The sequence below is a fragment of the Callithrix jacchus genome, chromosome 5 (assembly GCF_049354715.1).
Source record: "Callithrix jacchus isolate 240 chromosome 5, calJac240_pri, whole genome shotgun sequence".
NCBI lineage: Eukaryota > Metazoa > Chordata > Mammalia > Primates > Cebidae > Callithrix > Callithrix jacchus.
The window spans coordinates 96205660-96224717 of NC_133506.1; the positions used below are offsets into that span (position 1 = coordinate 96205660).

General features: G+C 39.2%; 1 protein-coding gene across 2 annotated transcripts in view; it reads right to left on the reverse strand.

The window, feature by feature from the left end:
- Nucleotides 1–19058, reverse strand: part of PPM1D (protein phosphatase, Mg2+/Mn2+ dependent 1D) — a 52582-nt gene that overhangs the window by 13745 nt on the left and 19779 nt on the right. For both annotated transcript variants that reach the window (XM_002748187.7, XM_017972501.4), the window contains exons 3-4: nucleotides 12780–12904; nucleotides 615–805 (exon numbers count right to left, since the gene is read on the reverse strand). In XM_002748187.7, the coding sequence (XP_002748233.1) occupies nucleotides 615–805; nucleotides 12780–12904 (316 nt within the window). The remainder of the gene's footprint in view (nucleotides 1–614; nucleotides 806–12779; nucleotides 12905–19058) is intronic.

Genomic DNA, 19058 nt, shown 5'->3' on the forward strand with positions numbered 1-19058 from the left:
AGACAGGCAGATCACCTGAGGTCAGGAGTTCGAGACCTGCCTGGCCAACATGGTAAAACCCCATCTCTACTAAAAATACAAAAAATTAGCTGGGTGTGGTGGCCCATGCCTGTAGTCTCAGCTATTCGGAAGGCTGAGGTAGAAGAATCACGTGAACCTGGGAGGCAGAGGTTAGAGTGAGCTGAGATCATACCACTGTACTCCATCCTGGGTGACAGAGTGAGACTCTGTCTCAAAAAAAAAAGTAGTAGTGGTGATGGTTGCACAGCTTTGTGAACTACACTAAGAATCACTGAATTATATACCTTAAAATTATAAATTTTATGGTATGCAAATTATATGTCATTTTAAAAATAAGGAATTAGCAATGTTTCATAGGCCAATTTATACTGAAGTCAGTGATTGCGTATTTTGTTATTAGGTTTCTCTTACTTATTTCTTGTCTCATTCCCCTAATGATTAGGATCTACAAAGTCTATGTTTTACCCACTAGCAGATCCAGGCAAATGCAAAAATCTACCCGAGGTGAATGTCCTTAATTCATATTCAAGACCCTGACAGAGTACCAAAACAATGTTTAGACAACAATATCAAGTTATTCAATCACTTCCCACCATCAGGTATTTTTTCTCCTCTTGGTCCTGGCACATTGAGATGGCATCTTGAGGTGGAACCATATTCCAAAGTCCATCACTCCCCAATATAATATACTTGTGCTTCTGAGGGTCAAGAGTGTGGACACTTGTGTCTGGTTCAGGTGACACCACAAACTCACCACTGAAGAAATCATAGCTCCACAAATCACCTGGGGAAAGGGAGCAGAAAAAGCAAGAAGTATTAGTTGGAAGCCAATAGTATGACAGCAACAGATTAAAAGAGAAAATCCACACAGTTCATCTCAATAGATGCAGAAAAGCATTTGATAACATTCAAACTTCTTTCATGATGACTTTCTAGCAAAGCAAGAATAAAAGGGAACTTCTTTAACCTGATAAAGTACATCCACTAGAATTCTGTAATAATCATCTTAAAGATAAAATGTTAAAAGTATTCCCTTTAAAATGCAGGAATAAGCAAACTATACCTTGTATCATTGCTTCTCTTCTAATACTATACTGAGTCCTTCCCAGCACAGTAAGATAATAAAAATAAAAGGTATACAAAATGGAAAGGAGAAAATAATACTATTATTGCAGAAATTTCACTACTTTTTTTAATCTTGAAACAGAACCAGCTGAGATAATTTCATTTCTACACTGAAAACCAAAAAGAAATTATTACAGTAGGAAAGTTTAGCAAAGTTGTTAAATACAAACCCAATATATAAGTCAACAGTATTTCTATACCATAGTAATACTTAGAAAATATAAATTTTTAAATAATCTGATTTTAACAATGATCAAAATATAAGGTATTTAGGAACAAATTTAATAAAAGGTATACACACCTGTTATGAAAATTATAGGCTCTATTTTGAAACATTAAAAAGATAATCTAAATAAATGAAGAAACCGATCACATTCATAGATAGGAATACTTGTTATAATAAAGATATTAATTCTTCCCAAAATAATCTACAAAGTCAATGCAATTCTAACCAAAATCCCCAAAGGACTGTTGTAGAATTTGATAGGCTAAGCACAAAGGGCCAGGATTAATCAAGATAATTTTTAAGAAAAAGGAGAAAATGAGAACTTATCCTACAAACAGAAGTACCAATGGCTGTGTGCAAACTTCCTGTTAATCCCTAGATAAGTAAAGTACCTACATCAAAATTTACAGAATGAGTACCAGTCACTTGGAAGAAAATTCAAAATCGAAAAACTAGCATTTTAATGCTCTTTCCCAACCATATGACCAACTTTTGGAGAGCAACAGTTCTCCCTTTCAGTGAGCCGGAAAAAGAAGGCTCTTACTTTTATCCTTCTCCTTGATTAGCTCCACATAAAAACAATGCCTAAACTTCTGCCTGTAGACCTATTAGATATAGTCAACTCAGACCATATAAAAGATCAATAAAACTGAAACAGAAGAAAATAAAAATGATTTATAGAAACCATCTACTTTTCTGTAATACGTAAGACAACATAAATGAAACAATATAAATTTTTCTTTTGTTTCCAATAAATGAGGAAGAGGAGACAGAAAGGAGAAAACATTAATTTCTACCTCTTTGGTTTATCATGAACTACTTAAGGGAAAGGCCTAAATTCAAAGCAAAAGATTTTCAGACAAGAGGTTAAACAATTTTTGTCCCCTTTCAGTAGGTCTCTCTTTTTTTTTTGGTCAAACAAGAGGAAGCTCTTTAGCCTTTCCCTTATTTAAACCTCCCCATTAGCGCCCATGAGAAATACCGGCAATTCATGCTCAGAGTCCAGTGAAATAATTCAAGTCAATTACTCCCACTTGAAAATAGCAAAATCATTACTAACCAGACTCTTCAAAGAGCAATTCAACCCTCTGAGCAGTAGAACAGAACACATGCAACCACTAAAAGCTAATTATAATCCAGATAAGCTCACAAAAACACATTTACCTCTTTATAACAGAAAATAAAGCTCCCTGGTTGACAAAATAATAAAAATAAAACATGGAGACAGTTAGTGGCACGATCAGAGTTCACTGCAGCCTCAATCTCCTGGGCTCAAGTGATCCTCCTACGTCAACCTCTGAAGCAGCTGGGACTATAGGTGTGCACCAACAGGCCCAGCTAATTTTTTATTTTTTGTAGAGATGGGATCCCACTATGTTGTCCAGGCTGGTCTCCAATTCCTGGACTCAAGTGATCCTCCCACTTCCATCCCCCAAAGTGCTGGGATTATAGGTATAAGCCACGGCACTGGACCTGTCTTATAGGTATGAGCCACAGTACCTATGTAATATATTCACATGGTAAAAAATCCAAAAAATACAAAAGGGTATACAGTGAAAATTCTCCTTTCTCATCACTGCCCTTCCAGTTTTCCCTGTAGGAACCATTATTTTTATGTTCTTATCTTCCTAGAGATACTTATCTATCTATCTATCTACCTACATACACATATATATATATGCGTATATTTAGGTTGCTTTGGTGAAACATCCTTTCAAGTTTCCAACTTCTACTGACAACTTTGAAATCACTAGTCTCCAATATCTTGCCAATCTCACTCTTTTTTTTTTTTTTTTGAGATGGAGTTTCACTCTTGTTGTCCAGGCTGGAGTGCAATGGCATGTTCTTAGCTCACTGCAACCTCTGCCTCCTGGGTTCAAGTGATTCTCCTGCCTCAGCCTCCCGAGTAGCTGAGATTAAAGGTGTCCACCATCACACCTGGCTAATTTTTGTATTTTTAGTAGAGACAGGGTTTCATCATGTTGGCTAAGGTAGTCTCAAACTCCTGACCTCAGATGGCCTGCCCACCTAGGTTCCCAAAGTGCTGGGATTACAGGCATGAGCCACCGCACCTGGTCTCAATCTCTATTTCTTCTTCTTCTTCTTTTTTTTTTGAGACAAAATCTTGCTCTGTCGCCCAAGCTGGAGTGCCGCGGCGTGATCTCGGCTCACTGCAACTTCCACCTCCCAGATTCAAGTGATTCTCCTGCCTCGCCTCTCAAGTAGCTGGGACTACAGGCGGATGCCACCACACCCGGCTAATTTTTTAGTAGAGATGGGGTTTCACTGTATTAGCTAGGATGGCCTCAATCTCCTGACCTTGTGATCCACCTGCCTTGGCCTCCCAAAGTGCTGGGATTACAGGTGTAAGCTACCACACCCGGCCCTCAAGCTCTATTTCTTTCTCAATAAACCTCAATAGGTTTTTAGAAGAAGAGATTGTTTCTAATTTAAATTTTTGTTTCTTCTAACTTAAATTCTAACTTTAATATATCTGGGTTTTGACTAAGATATATGGTTTATTTCTATTTCTTAGATTTCTTTCATTACTTGGTAGTTTCCTAAATCTTAAGCATAGTTTGTTACAATTATTCCTAAGTATTTCATGGGGTTTTTTTTGGTGCAATTATAAATGATCCTTATTTAAATTTCATTATGAATTATTCATTTCTAGTACATAAAAATATGATAGACTATGTATGCTGAATCTAGGTCCTGTGAACTTGCAAAATCCATTTATTAATTCTAATAGTTCATTTGAAGACTATTTGGGATCTTTTAAGCAGACAATGGTTTTAGTTATTTGCTGAACCATTTGAGATTAGATTACAGACTCAAAACACTTTACCTCCAAATAGTAATACTTCGACATTTATCTCCTAAGCATGAGGATGTTATTTTACCACAGTCAGGCAATTTTGTATTGCTACACTACTATATAATATAAAGTTAGTGTTCAATTTTCCCAGTTGTCACAATAATGCATTTAATATCCAGGATCCATTCAAGGATCATTCTTTGGCCAGGTTAGGTGGCTCACGCCTGTAATCCCAGGACTTTGGGAGGCTGAGGCAGGAGGATCGCTTGAGCCCCGGAGTTCAAGACCAGCCTGGGCAACACAGTAAGACCCTATCTTTATTCTTTAAAAACCTTTTAAAAAATCGTTCATTGTATGTCATTTTTTTAGCCATTTTAAACCTATAACAGTTTCCTAGGGTTTTGCTTTGTTATCATTCACAGTATTGACAATTGTGAAGAGTTCAAACAGTCCTTTTGCTGGGTGTGGCAGCTCACACCTGAAATCTCAGCACTTTGGGAGGCCAAGGCAGGTGGATTGCTTGAGGTCAGGAGTTTGAGATGAGCCTGGCTCTACTAAAAATACAATAGTTAGCTGGGTGTGGTGGCGTGCGCCTGTAATCCCAGCTACTCAGGAGGCTGAGATAGGAGAATTGCTTGAACCTGGATATGGCCAGGATCATGCCACTGCACTCCAGCCTAGGCAACAGAGTGAGGCTCCATCTTAAAAATAAAAAAAGGAAGACAGTTTTTTTGCACAATGACCTTTAAATTGGATCCATTGGATTGTCTCCTCATGCTCTACAGTGATTCATGTCCAGGTAAACTCATTTTTGGCTATAGAACTACACTGCTGATGTCACATCCTTCTCTGCACATCACATGAAGAGAGACAGTGTGTCAGTCTGTCCTATTATTGGCAGTACTGACTTTGGTCATTTGGTTAAAGTGCTGTCTACTGGCAACATAAAGTGCCTTTTTTTTTAACTGGTGAGTAGTCTGTAGGGTGCAAGTTTGAGGCTCTGTGAAATATCCTATTCTGTACCAAAATATGCCATATTTTAGCATCTACTGATGATTCCTGAATGAATAAATTATTATAATGGTTATAAACTGATGATAGAACATTCTAACTACACTTATTAGCTGACAGTTTTACTTTATTTTGGTTCTTTTTTCTCCTCTTTCCCAACCTCCAAAAGTCTTTTTTTCTGAAAGGGGCTTACTCTGTCGCCCAGGATGGACTGCAGTGGTGGTTCGTTGCAGCCTTGGCCTCTCAGACTCAAGCAATCCTCTCACCTAACTCCCAAGTTGCTGGGACTACAGGCGTGCACCCCCTACAGCCAGCTAATTTTTTGTTTTTTTTCTACAGATGGGGTTTCACCATGTTGACCAGGCTGGTCTCAAAATCCTGAGCTCAAGCAATCCACTCACTTCAGCCTCCTAAAGTGCTAGGATTACAGGAATAAGCCACTGTGCCTGGCCCAGAAGCCTTTTTTTTTTTTTTTTGGAGACAGAGTCTTGCTCTGTCGCCTATGCTGGAGTGCAATGGCTCAATCTTTGCTCATTGCAACCACCGACTCCTGGGTTCAAGTGATTCTCCTGCCTCCTGAGTAGCTGGGATTACAGGCACATACCACCACGCCCAGCTAATTTTTTGTATTTTTGGCAGAGACAAGGTTTCACCATGTTGGTCTCAAATTTCTGACCCTGTGATCCTCCCACCTCGGCCTCCCAAAGTTGGGATCACAGGCATAAGCCACCGTGCCCAGCCCCCAAAGAAGCTTTTACTTTGGTTTTTTTTTTGTTTTGTTTTGTTTTCAGGGACTCGCTCTGTTGGCCAGCCTGGAGTACAGTGGTGCGATCTCGGATCACTGCAACCTCCGCCTCCCAGGTTCAAGCAATTCTCCTGCCTCAGCCTCCTAAGTAGCTGGGACTACAGGCGCGTGACACCAAGCCAGGCCTATTTTTTGTATTTTCGGTAGAGATGGGGTTTCACCGTGTTAGCCAGGATGGGCTTCATCTCCTGACCTCATGATCCACCTGCCTCAGCCTCCCAAAGTGCTAGGATTACAGGCGTGAGCCACTGTACCTAACCCGAAAGTCTTTTTCAAAGAAGAGTTTTCCTTGCAGTCTCTCTGCATCTGCTGTGGTTGCAGGGGAGTGGGGCTGCGGCACATTCAATTTGCAAATCATTCATTACCCAATTAAACACCTTTAAATGTTAAAAAAAAAAAAGTTTTCCATTCTTCTCTCTACTTGTACATTCTTTCTCAACACAGACTTATAGATTCTTTTTTATTCAATATTTTAAAATTTATTCCTGTTATGATTCATTTTGATGCTCAAGTTCTTTCAAATTTGCTGGTATAAGTCCCTTTTAACAGACTCACCAGATAGATTATTCATCTTCATAGTCACTTTCCCCTATTTTACCAGTTCAAAAAGTCTATGTGACTCTATATAAGATCAAATAACTGGTAAGTATTAGAACTGAGCCTTTAACTATGGATTTTATTATTGGTCTAGGGTAACTTACTACACCAAAGTAAGATCACAGAACATCATTTCTATAGGTCCTGAAGGGAGGTGCCTTGAACACTGGCAGACAGCCAATTCCCTTTTTTCTTCAGTAGAGGGCGCTGAAAGGACACCAGAAAAGAGGAGGCCCTTTCTTCTGGTTCCAGTATATTTTCTGCTTGTTCCTTGGCAGATGGCAACCAGCAGTACACAAGACATTCAGTGGTCCTTACCCCTAGCAAATTTCAACACCCCTCTGAGTGGCTTCCCATGGAGAACTTCCAACAATGTTTACCCCCTCTAATTCATTCTCAAAATGGCAATCAAAATTCTCTTTAAAACACAAATCTACTGGATTAAAGATTTAAATATAAGAGCTCAAACTATGAGAATCCTGGATGGACATCAGCCTTGGGAAAGAATCTATGATTAAATCCTCAAAAGTAACTGCAACAAAAACAAAAATTGACAGGAGGGACCTAATTAAAGAGCTTCTGCACAGCAAAAGAAACTTATCAACAGAGTAAACAGGCAACCTGAAAGGGACAAAATATTCACAAACTATGTATTTGACAAAGATCTAATATCTAGAATCTATAAGGAACTTAATTTAACAAGTTAAAAACAAATAATCCCATTAAAAATGGACAAAAGGCATCAACAGACACTTTTCAAAAGAAGGCACGCGAGTGGTCAACAAACATAAAAAGCACTACATTACTAATGATTAGAGAATGCAAATCAAAACCACAATGAGTTACCATCTCATACCAGCCAGAACAGCTACTATTAAAAAGTCAAAAAATGACAGATACTGGCAAGGCTGCAGAGAAAAGGGAATGCTTACACACTGTTGGTGGGAATATAAATTAATTCAGCCACTGTGGAAAGCAATACAGAGATCTCTCAAAGAACTTAAAACAGAACTACCATTCCATCTAGCAATCCCATTACTGAGTATACATCAAAAAGAAAATAAATTGCTCTACCAAAAAATACACTTGCACTTAAACGTTCATCATAGCACTATTCACAATAGCAAAGACAACGAATCAACCTAGGTGCCCATCAAAGTGAAATGGATAAAGAAAATATGGTACATACACACTACAGAATACTACACAGCCACAAAAAAAGAATGAAATTATGTCCTTTGCAGCAATACAGATTCAGCTGGAGGCCATTATCCTCATCAAATTAACTCAGGAAAAGAAAGCCAAATACCACATGTTCTCACTTGTAAATGGGAGCTAAACACTGGGTATATATAAACATACAGATGGCAATAATAGACACTGGGGACTACTAGAGGGAGAAGGGAGGGAAGGAGGAAGAGTTGAAAAACTAACAATTGGGTACTCTATGCTCCCTACCTGGATGATGTAATCAATCATATCCCAAACCTCAGCATATAGCCATGTAACAAACCTGTACATGTACTTCCTGAATCTAAAAGTTGAAATTACAAAAACAAAAATTAAAACCTCTCCACGAATCTAGGATGAATGGTGGTGATGGTTGCATAACAGTGTAACTGTACTTAATGAACTACATGCTTACAACGGTAAGTTATGTGTAGGTTAAGTATATTTTACCACAATTCCACAATTAAAAACACACAAATCTGGTTATGTTTCCCACTTTTACTCTGTTATAGTTTACAACTGATTTTAAAATAGATGCAATACTTCTCTGTTTTTTTGAAGCAGGGTCTTGCTCTGTTGCCCAGGCTGGAGTACAGTGACGCAATCTTGGCTCACTGCAGCCTGCTGGGCTCAGGCAATCCTCCCACCAAAGACTCCTGAGTAACTGGTACTACAAGCACACACAACCATGCCCAGCTAAATTTTTGTAGAGAGGAGATTTCATCATGTTGCCCAGGCTGCTCCTGAACTCCTTGAACTCAAGCAATCCACCTGCCTTGGCCTCCCAAAGTATTTGAATTATGGGTGTGAGCCACCAGTTAAACACAACTCTTTATCACTGCCTATAAAATGCAGTATTTTCTCATTTTATCCAAGTCTCTTATTTCTTTATCCCTGTTCCAGCTACACTGGCCTTCACCAGAGTTTCTTATGTCACTATGCTTCTTCCTATCACTGAGATTTTTGAAAATGCTGTTTTCTATGCCTAAAACACACTTTCTTCCTCCTTAACCTCTAGCAGTTCTTCAAATCTCAGTTCAAATGTCACTTTTCTTGACTCTCTGGTTAGGTAAAATATCTTTAAGTTTTCATTAATACATATAAGAATTATATGAGTGCAGTGGTTCGTGCCTGTGATCCCTGCACTTTGGTAAGCCAAGGCAGGCAGATCGCCTGAGGTCAGGAGTTTGAGACCAGACTGGACAACATGGTGAAACCCCATCTCTATAAAAATTAGCTGGGTGTGGTGGCATAAGCCTGTAGTCCCAGCTACTCGGGAGGCAGAGGCAGAAGAATCACTTGAACCTGGGAGGCGAAGGTTGCAGTGAGCCGAGATCGTGCCACTGCACTCCAGCCTGGGCAAGAGTGAGACTCCATTTCAAAAAAAAAAAAGAATTAAAAATTTTCAGTTTTATCTGGGTGCAGTGGCTCACACTTGTCATCCCAGCACTTTGAGAGGCTGAGGCGGGTTGATCACCTGAGACCAGCCTGGCCAACACGGCGAAACCTCGTCTATACAAACTACACAAAAATTAGCTGGGTGTGGTGGTAGGCACCTGTAATCTCAGCTATTTGGGAGGCTGAGTCAGGAGAATCATTTGAACCTGGGAAGCAGAGGTTGCAATGAGCTGAGATTGCACCACTGCACTCCGGCCTGGGTGACAAGAGCGAAACTCCATATTAAAAAAAAAATTCCGTTTTTGTGATCATTTGATGAATGCCTTCCCCCTTTCCTAGACTGGAAGCTCCAAGAGGGCAAAGATCACGTGCTTGTACATACAGAGTGCTTTATACACACTGTACTCAAAAATTATCTCCCCAACGAATAATTTGCAAGACTCTAATGCAATTCCAGCAGGCAGCCACTAAGAGGCATCTTTGCCACATTTGTACTTGAGTAATTATCATCATCAGTGTCTATAGGGTACCAACATTGACAAGGAGAAATCTATTCCCACCTCCTCCCCCACCAAAAAAAAAAAAAGGCTAGAAGAAAAACGGCCATAAACCATAAGGGTGTGTGCTAACTACTAGCATTTAATTTACTTTAAGCCAATAAGTACTTCCATGCAACAAGATAAACTCAGAAAACCAATTGTATAGCCTTTTTTTTTTTTTTTCTTTTTTTGAGACAGTTTCACACTGTTGCCTGGGCTAAAGTGTAGTGGTGCAATCCCTGCTCACTGCAACCTCTGCCTCCTGGGTTCAAGCAATTCTCCTGCTTCAGCCTCCTGAGTAGTTGGGATTACAGGCGCCTGCTATTACGCCCAGCTAATTTTTTTGTATTTTTAGAAGGCACAGGGTTTCACTATGTCGGCCAGGCTGGTCTCAGGGACTCCTGACCTCATGATCACCCGCCTTAGTCTCTCAAAGTGCTGGGATTACAGGGGTGAGCCACTGTGCCTGGCCAGCATAGCTCTTTTAAAAATATTTTTTCTGGGCTGGTTTTGGTGACTCATACTTGTAATCCCAGCACTTTGGGAAACTGAGGCAAGTGGATCACCTGAGGTCAGGAGTTCAAGACCAGCCTGGCCAATATGATGAGAGCCTGTCTCTACTAAAAATAGAAAAATCAGCCAGGTGTGGTGGCACGTGCCTGTAATCCCAGCTACTCAGGAGGCTGAGGCAGGAGAATCACTTGAACCTGGGAAGCAGAGGTTGCAGTGAGCTGAGATCATGCCACTGCAGTCCAACCTGAGAGTGAGACTCCATTTCACACACAAAAAAAATTTCCAAATGTCAGAATAATGATTTGAAAAGTAGTAAGACAAAGCCTTTTTACTTAAATATTAAAATCTAAAAGGTATCATTATTTTTGAAAAGAAATATGTGACAAGAAAAATCAAGAGGAAAAAAGCTTTTTTATCACTAAAACTATTTTGTCTTGTGTAAGCCCTATTATCAAAATATTAATTAATTTCTGTATGTGTTTACATAATTATGTTGAAATAAGGTAACTTCTACCAAAAACTGTCTAAATTTGCTGTATCAACTTTTATTCCTCCTACTCAAGAAGACAGTTCTTTCTTTAACCCCAATCATGGTTGTGGTCTCCCTATTCCACCAAAAGCTACTTTCTTTGTCAAGGTCACCAATGACCTCCACATTCCTAAATCCCATGGTCATTCAATCCCCCCCTCCACCTAAATTACAACAGTATTTGAAATACCTTCTTTCTGAAAACACTTTCTTCACTTAGCTTCCAGGGCACCCTCTCTGAAATTTCCTGCTATTTGACTTACAGCTCTTAGCTATTTTACCTTATTCCTCCACTCATATCCCCTAACTCTTTTCTTTTAAAATTTGAATCCAACCCTCAAGTGGAACCAGAGCACATCCTCCAAGTCTGAATAGTGAAAGTATCCTCAAGGTTCGGCCATTAGACCTTCCCCCTTTTCTCTCTGTACTCAATCCCTATATGACCTCGAGACTTTGGATACTATCAATATGCTACTGGCTCCCCCAAATTAAAATCTCCAGCCTGGACCTCACCTGAAATCAATTCTTATAATTGGAATCCAAATAGGTATCACCATCTTAATGTCTAAAAAGTGCCTAAAGGGTAATGTGTCCAAAACTGAACTTCCAACCTCTCCTTTTCACTGATGTTCCAGTCATTTCAACTCTATCTTTCCAGCTGCTAGGTTAAAAGTCATGAGTAGTGGTTGGACGTGGTGGCTCATGCCTGTAATATATATATATACACACACACACACATTGTGCTGGATACAGTGGCATGAGCCACTGTATCCAGCACTTTGGGAGGCCAAGGTAGGAGAATGGCTTAAGCCCAGGACCAGCCCAGCAACAAAGTGAGACCCCATCTCCTCAAAAAAGAAAAAATTAGCCAGGCATGGTAGCTCACGCCTGTAGTGCCAGTTACTTGAGAGGCTGAGGTCGGAGGATAACTTGAGCCTGGGAGGTAGAGGTTGCAGTGAGCTGTCATCATGCCACTGCAATCCAGCCTGAATAACAGAACAAAACCCTGTCTCTTAAAATAAAAACAAATTTGCATTTTCTCAGAGACATTTTCTTTGGAAAAACTACCCCCATCTAGCATAGCCAAGGTAAGATATGTTAATAGATATAATTCTCTAGCCTTCTTTCTAAAACCAGGTAGACCAGAAATATAACTTTTTTTCATAGTTATTTCACTTTGCTAATTAAAGAAAAAAAGAGGTTTTGAAGGCTCTCAGGAGGAATATTAAGGGCTAAAGTAGGATAGGATACTTAAAAATAGTTTAAAGGAGGCTAGGCATGGTGGCTCATGCCTGTAATCCCAGCATTTTGGGAGGCTGAGGCGGGAGGATCATCTGAGGTCGGGAGTTCGAGACTAGCCTGACCAACATGGGGAAACTCCATCTCTACTAAAAAAAAAAATTAACTCGGCTTGTTGGCGCATGCCTGTAATTCCAGCTATTTGGGAGGCTGAGGCAGGAGAATCGCTTGAACCTGGGAGCCAAGATTGTGCCACTGTACTCTAGCCTGGGCAACAAGAGTGAGACTCCATCTCAAAAAAAAAAAGTTTCAAGGGTAACATTAAGCCTAGACATGCATATACCTCTTTAAGCATAGATAGAAACTAGCAAAACATTGAATGTGACTCATAAACAAAGGGCAATTATTGGTGAAATAGATACCTAAACCTTCCCCTCAATTAGGCTTAAAACACACACACACACACACACACACAGTCTTTCACCCAGGCTGGAGTGCACTGGAACAATCTCCTGACCTCAAGTCTCAGCCTCCCAAAGTGCTGGGATTATGAGCATGAGTCACCATGCATGGCCTCGATTAGGTTCTAAAACATTTAACAGAATATCATGATAGGTCTATCCTTACCATATGCCAAGTAATGGTTTAGTTCTCAGTCTCCTCTTTTATTTTGTCACCATATATTGTAGAAAATTCGATATAATTTCACCAAATTAAGTCCCACTTACCAAGTGCTCTTGCTACTGCCAGAAAAGGAATCTGGTCAATAACTGTGCTCCTTCTAACAGGTCCATTGTGAGTGAGCCGAGGTCGTTTCCAGACTACACGATTCACTCCAGACTTGTTCATCACACTAAAAATAGAGTTCACATAAATAATCTAAATGATTAAAATATAACAAGGTAGCTCAATATATTAAATAACTAATAAAAGAAGACTACATTATCACAAAATAATGCCTTATGTGTTTCAGATACAAAGATGCATAAGCTGAAATTCCTGTTCAGAGAGGAAAATTTTGAGATTACTAGAATAGGCAGTACAACCAAATGAATCAAATGTGAAGAAAAGTGAGTTTAACTACCATGTCAAAAAAAAAAAAAGCAAAATGATTTAATTAGCAAGCAATTGGGGGTTGGCAGAAGACCTTATCTAAGTGGAGAGAACTATTTAAACCCAGGAGGTGGAGGCTGCAGTGAGCCAAGATGGAACCACTGCACTCCAGCCTGGGTGATGGAGTGAGATTCCATCTCAATAAATAAATAAATGGAGAGGGACTAAATCATGATATAAGCAATCATAAAGGAAAGGTTATAGAGTTCTGAGGGTTTCTGTTGAGGATGGGGGAAAACATAGCAGAATTTTTACAATTTTTGTGGTGGTTTTTTTTTTGAGACAAAGTTTTGCTCTTGTTGCCCAGGCTGGAGGGCAATGGTGCAATCTCGGCTTACCTCAACCTCTGCCTTCCGGGTTCAAGCATTCTCCTGCCTCAGCCTCCTGAGTAGCTGGGATTACAGGCGTCTGCTATCATGCTCAGCTACTTTTTGTATTTTTAGTAGAGACAGGGTTTAACCATGTTGGCCAGGCTGGTCTTGAACTCCTGGCCTCAAGAGATCTGCCTGCCTCAGCCTCCCAAAGCGCTGAGATTACAGGCATGAGCCACCATGCCTGACCTTCCATCCCTTTTGAAGACTAGTTTTTGTTTGTTTGGAGACAGGGTCTTGCTCTGTTGCCCAGGCTGGAGTGCAGTAGTGTGACCATGGCTCACCACAGCTTGACTTCTAAGGCTCATGTGATCCTCCCACCTCAGTTTCCCAAAAAGCTGGGACCACAGGCATGCACCACCATATGTGGCTAATTTTTAAATTTTTTTGTAGAGAACAGATCTCACTATGCTTGCCAGGCTAGTCTTAAGCTCCTGAGTGCAAGCCATCCTCCCATCCGGGCCTCCTAAAGTGCTGGGATTATAGGCATGGGCTACCATGTCCAGCCAAGAACTAGTCTAAATAAGTTCTGAAATCAACACGTTGATCATCACAAGAGTTAAATATCAAAGGTATTCATTTTATTATATTAAGCTTTCTTCAGCAATGATCCTCAAGAGTCAACAGCAGAGTAAAGACTAAATTTGCCATTCACAAGAATCCATGAAACATAGAGTTATGGTAAGATGCCAACATTCTGCCCTAATACCATCTTAAAGCTCTATTATTGTTTCCTAAACCTGCTTCCTAAAAGGTAAGACTCAGTACTTAAGTAATTTACAGTAGCTGCTTTCAACATAACTAGGACAAGCAGCTCTCCTGACACTTAGTATTCAAAGATATTATGATCTGTTTTCTGAGAAACAAAAAGACAAATAATGATACTGATTAAAACATAGAAGTTTTAAATCTAGTAACAAAAAACCAAAGCAATGATGGTATAAAAGATGCTGCTTTTACTGCACTCCATGTTGTTGTCCTATATGACTAAAAGGCATGTAAAAAGGAACAGCCTGACATGCAGAGAGCTGACTGAGCAGCAACAGAAGCCTGGAAAAACATAATGCTGGCCTGTTGCCTAGGCTGGGACAGAGGGAAGCAAGGAAATAACTTATAATAAAATAGCTCAATTTTTGCAAAAAGTTACCTGCTCCAAAATGGCACAGTATCTGTCCAACTGTCCAGATGGTATTTTTAGCGATAAAGCCAAAAAACTCTTTCTAAAAAAGTTATTAAAATCAAATAAAATATAATTTTAAAATTCAAGTGAAAAAACAAGAAAGAATAGTCATATATATTTTTAAACACAAAAGGGTAATTTCTTCTGTAGAAAATAATTATTTCCTTTTTTGTTCATTTATTTTATTTTTAATTATAAAAATATTTTTACAGAGAGATGGAGGTCGCTGTGTTGCTAAGGCTGGTCTCAAACTTCTGACCTCAAGTGATCCTCCCATCTAGGAGCTAGGATTACAGGTGTGAGCCATCGCAGCCAACCGCTTTATTTCTTTTCTTTTTCCCGAGACATAGTTTTTACTCTTGTTGCCCAGGCTGGAGTACAGTGGCATGATCTTGGCTCACTGCAATCTCCACCTCCCAGGTTCAAGAGATTCTCTGGCCTCAGCCTCCCGAATAGCTGGAATTATGGCATGCACCACCACACCTGGATACTTTTTTTTTGTATTTTTAGTAGAGATGGGGTTTCGCCACGTTGGCCAGGCTAGTCTAGAACTACTGGTCTCAGGTGATTGCTCACCTCAGGCTCCCAAAGTGCTGGGATTACAGGTGTGAGCTACCACACCTGGTCCCAATAATAGTTTTTTGTTTTTTGTTTTTTGTTTTTCAGACGGAGTCTTGCTCTGTCGCCCAGGCTGGAGTGCAGTGGTGCGATCTCAGCTCACTTCAACCTCTGCCTCCCAGGTTCAAGCAATTCTCTGCCTCAGCCTCCTGAGTAGCTGGGATTACAGGCACCCACCACCACGCCCAGATAATTTTTTATATTTTTAGTAGAGATGGGATTTTACCATCTTGGCCAGGCTGGTCTTAAACTCCTGACTGTGATCCACCAGCCTTGGCCTCCCTAAATGCTGAGATTATATAGGTGTGAGCCACTGCACCTGGCCAAGAGAAGTATTTTTTAAAGAAAGATTAATGAAAAGGAATCAGGCCTACCAATATTAAAAATTACAACAAAGTCTCAGTTTTAAAAATTATAATACTGGTAAATAAGCAGGGGAAAAAATAGCCCAGAAAAGACCCAAATATATGAAGGAATTCTGTTTATAATTTGAAAAGCCCACTGAGCATGACAACCAGCAGAGAGGTCTCAGACATATTCTGACCTTCACAATCACAGGATCAAATAAACTATAGCCTGAAAGGAGGTTCATCAAACTTTGCAGGATATTCGGCAGGAAATACAGTACACTACCATAACGCTTCAAGGATGTTGTCTTCAGCAGTAATTCAGACAGCCAGAAGCCATTTTTTAATCTCCCAAGTGATGGTTCAGTTGTAAGCAAGATGACAGGGTCTAGCTTAGGTAAGCTTCAGGTGTCACAGAAACCTATGTAATAAACAGCACATGACTATAGTTTCTTGGTCCCTACACAAGACAAACTGCATGCATATAAGGAAGCCAAGGTCTGTGCTTCCGAATAGAAATGTATAGTTCATTCAAAGACTTCCCTACCAAGATGCAATTCTGTTCAAGGATCATTCTACAATAAGCAATGCCGTCTTATAACAGAGGTGATATCCACATTTATCTTAACCAGAGAAATACAAGGAGAGGGTAAATTCAAGGTGACCTTCCCACTGAAGACGGGTCTTAAGCCTGCTCAGCCTGCTACTCTGTAATAAAAAGATGTATAATTAATTATAAGTGGCTACTAATAGCCATCTAGAAAAAAAGTTAACTTTTATACTTACTACATAACTTAGATCTTAAAATTCCAGAAGGATTGAAGATTAAAATATAAAAGATGATGAAAACCATAATAGTACTGGGAAAGTTGTTCTCAAAATGTGGTTTAGAGACCCCAGCAGGTTGCTGAAGACTTTTTCAGGATGTCCCCAAGGTTAGTTTTTTTTCCATAATACTACGAAAACCACATGCATACAGTGGAGTTTTTTGAGAGGCTGCATGACTGGATATGATTCACTATAATAAAAAGTGTCAATATTTGCAAGATCTACATAATTCAGTAAACCAGTATATTACAAATGATAAATGCATATATTAAAAAGTCATCCATAGGGACTACATACTATATGATTCCAACTATATGACATTCTGGAAAATGCAAAATTATGAAGGCAGTAAAAAGATCAGTGGCTGCCAGGAGTAAGTGGGGAGGGATGAATAGGAAAAGTACAGAGGATTCTTAGGGTTATGAAACTAATCTGCATGATACTATAATGGCTACATGTTATGACATTTATGTCAAAACTCATAAAATGTACAATACCCAGAGTGAACCCTAATGTAAACTAAGGACACTGGGTAATAATGATATATCTATCACTGTAGGTTCACTAATTGAGTATAACAAACACTCTGGAAAAGGATGTTGACAGTGGGGAAGCCTGGAAGGTAGTGGGGAGGGCAGAGTGTATATGAGAAACCCTGTCTCTACTAAAACTACAAAAAAATTAGCCGGGTGTGGTAGCGCACACCTGTGATCTCAGCTACTTGGGAGATCACAGGTGTGTGCTATCACATCCAGCTAATTTCCTACTGAGGCAGGATAATCTCTTGAACCTGGGAGGTAGAAGTTGCAGTGAGTCAAGATCATGCCATTGCACTCCAGCCTGGGGAGCCTGGGCAACAAGAGCAAAACTCCGTCTCAATTTAAAAAAAAAAAAAAGAAAGAAACTTACACAACCAAAACAATGTTAGTCTTCTCACTAAATGTTTTGGCAAAACACGTAGTGGGTTCATAATTGCTATTTTTAGATGAATTAACAAGGCAAGAGGACTGCTTGAGCCCAGTTTGAGACCAGCCTAGGCAACATATTGTCTCTTTCCATATTGTCTCTTTCCAAAAGAGACAATATTTTTTTTAAGAAAAAGAAAATTAGCTGGCATGGTTGCACAGGTGCACCTGTAGTCCCAGCTCTCAAGAGGCTGACGTGGGAAGAACACTTGAGGTTGCAGTGAGCCATGATTGTGCTACAGCACTGCAGCCTGGACAACAGAGTGAGACCATGTCTCAAAAACAAACAAATAAACAGAAAGAACAAAGAGGGTTTCTAAGACCAAAAATATTCCTAACTGTTGTACTAAAAGAAAATACAGAAGACTTTATTAAAAAGCTTCACTGGCACAAAATCCAAAACATTGTAACAAAAGAAACTAATAAATTTAACTACATTACAAGAAACTTCCACACAGAAAAAGTTCCAGGAGGATAATCAAAAGACAAACTGGAAACAATATCTAAAATTCACATCACATATATTAGACTAATTTCTTTAACGTTTATAGCCCTTACACATTAATGTGAAAAAAGAAAGTCTAACAATACCCCAAAATGAACACTGAATGTAAAAACAAATACAGAGAAAAGAAAATATAAATGGTACTTAAATATATAGACAGATTCAACATTTCTTATAAGATAAATTCAAATTAAAACATTACTGGGGCCAGGCACAGTTGTTCACATCTGTAATCCCAACAATTTGGAAGGTCAAGGTGGGAGGACTGCTTGGCCCAGGAGTTCAAGACCAGCCTGGGCAACATGGCAAAACCTCATCTCTATTTCTTAAAAATTTTTTTAAAACAACATCACTGAGACACTTCTTTTTTAAACCTGAAATTGGATATGATCAGAAAGTTCTATATGTTGTCCAGGACAGACAAATAGTTATCAATATTCAAAACACACACCTGTTTGGCCAAGCAATTCCACTTTTCGGAAATGATTCTACAAATAAACCGACAAGTGCATAAAAACACACATGTGCAGATTTTTCATTTCACAGCAGTGTTTGCAATAACAAAAAAATTAGAAATAAAATTACTTCAAGAGAAGACTGATTAAATAAATGATGATACATCTGTACATGGTACAGCTCCATAATATATTTGATTGTATATGAGTATCTCTTTTTTGAAAGGACACACAGCCATACTGGTTGCCTATCAAGTGGAGGAAACCAGGTGGCCTTTGGGACAGTACTAGCTGAAAGATCTTCCATAGCTTATTCTCTTTTTATGCTACCTGAATTTAAACCAAATGAATGTCACCATTAAGAAAATTAAAATAAACGTGTATGTGTGTATAAAATCTCATCACTTGTTTATAAAAATTTGGAATATTCCCATCTTATTCCCATCTCTCTGCATTGCTGAGGTAACACTAGAAATATAATTTTATATCCTGCTTTTTTTGTGACCGTAAGCATTTTTCCGTATCATTAAACATTCCCCATATACATGGGAGTTTACATTACTCTGTCTACCTTTACTTGATGGAAAAATTTCAAAACACCAGGAGTATTATAAACTTACCTATA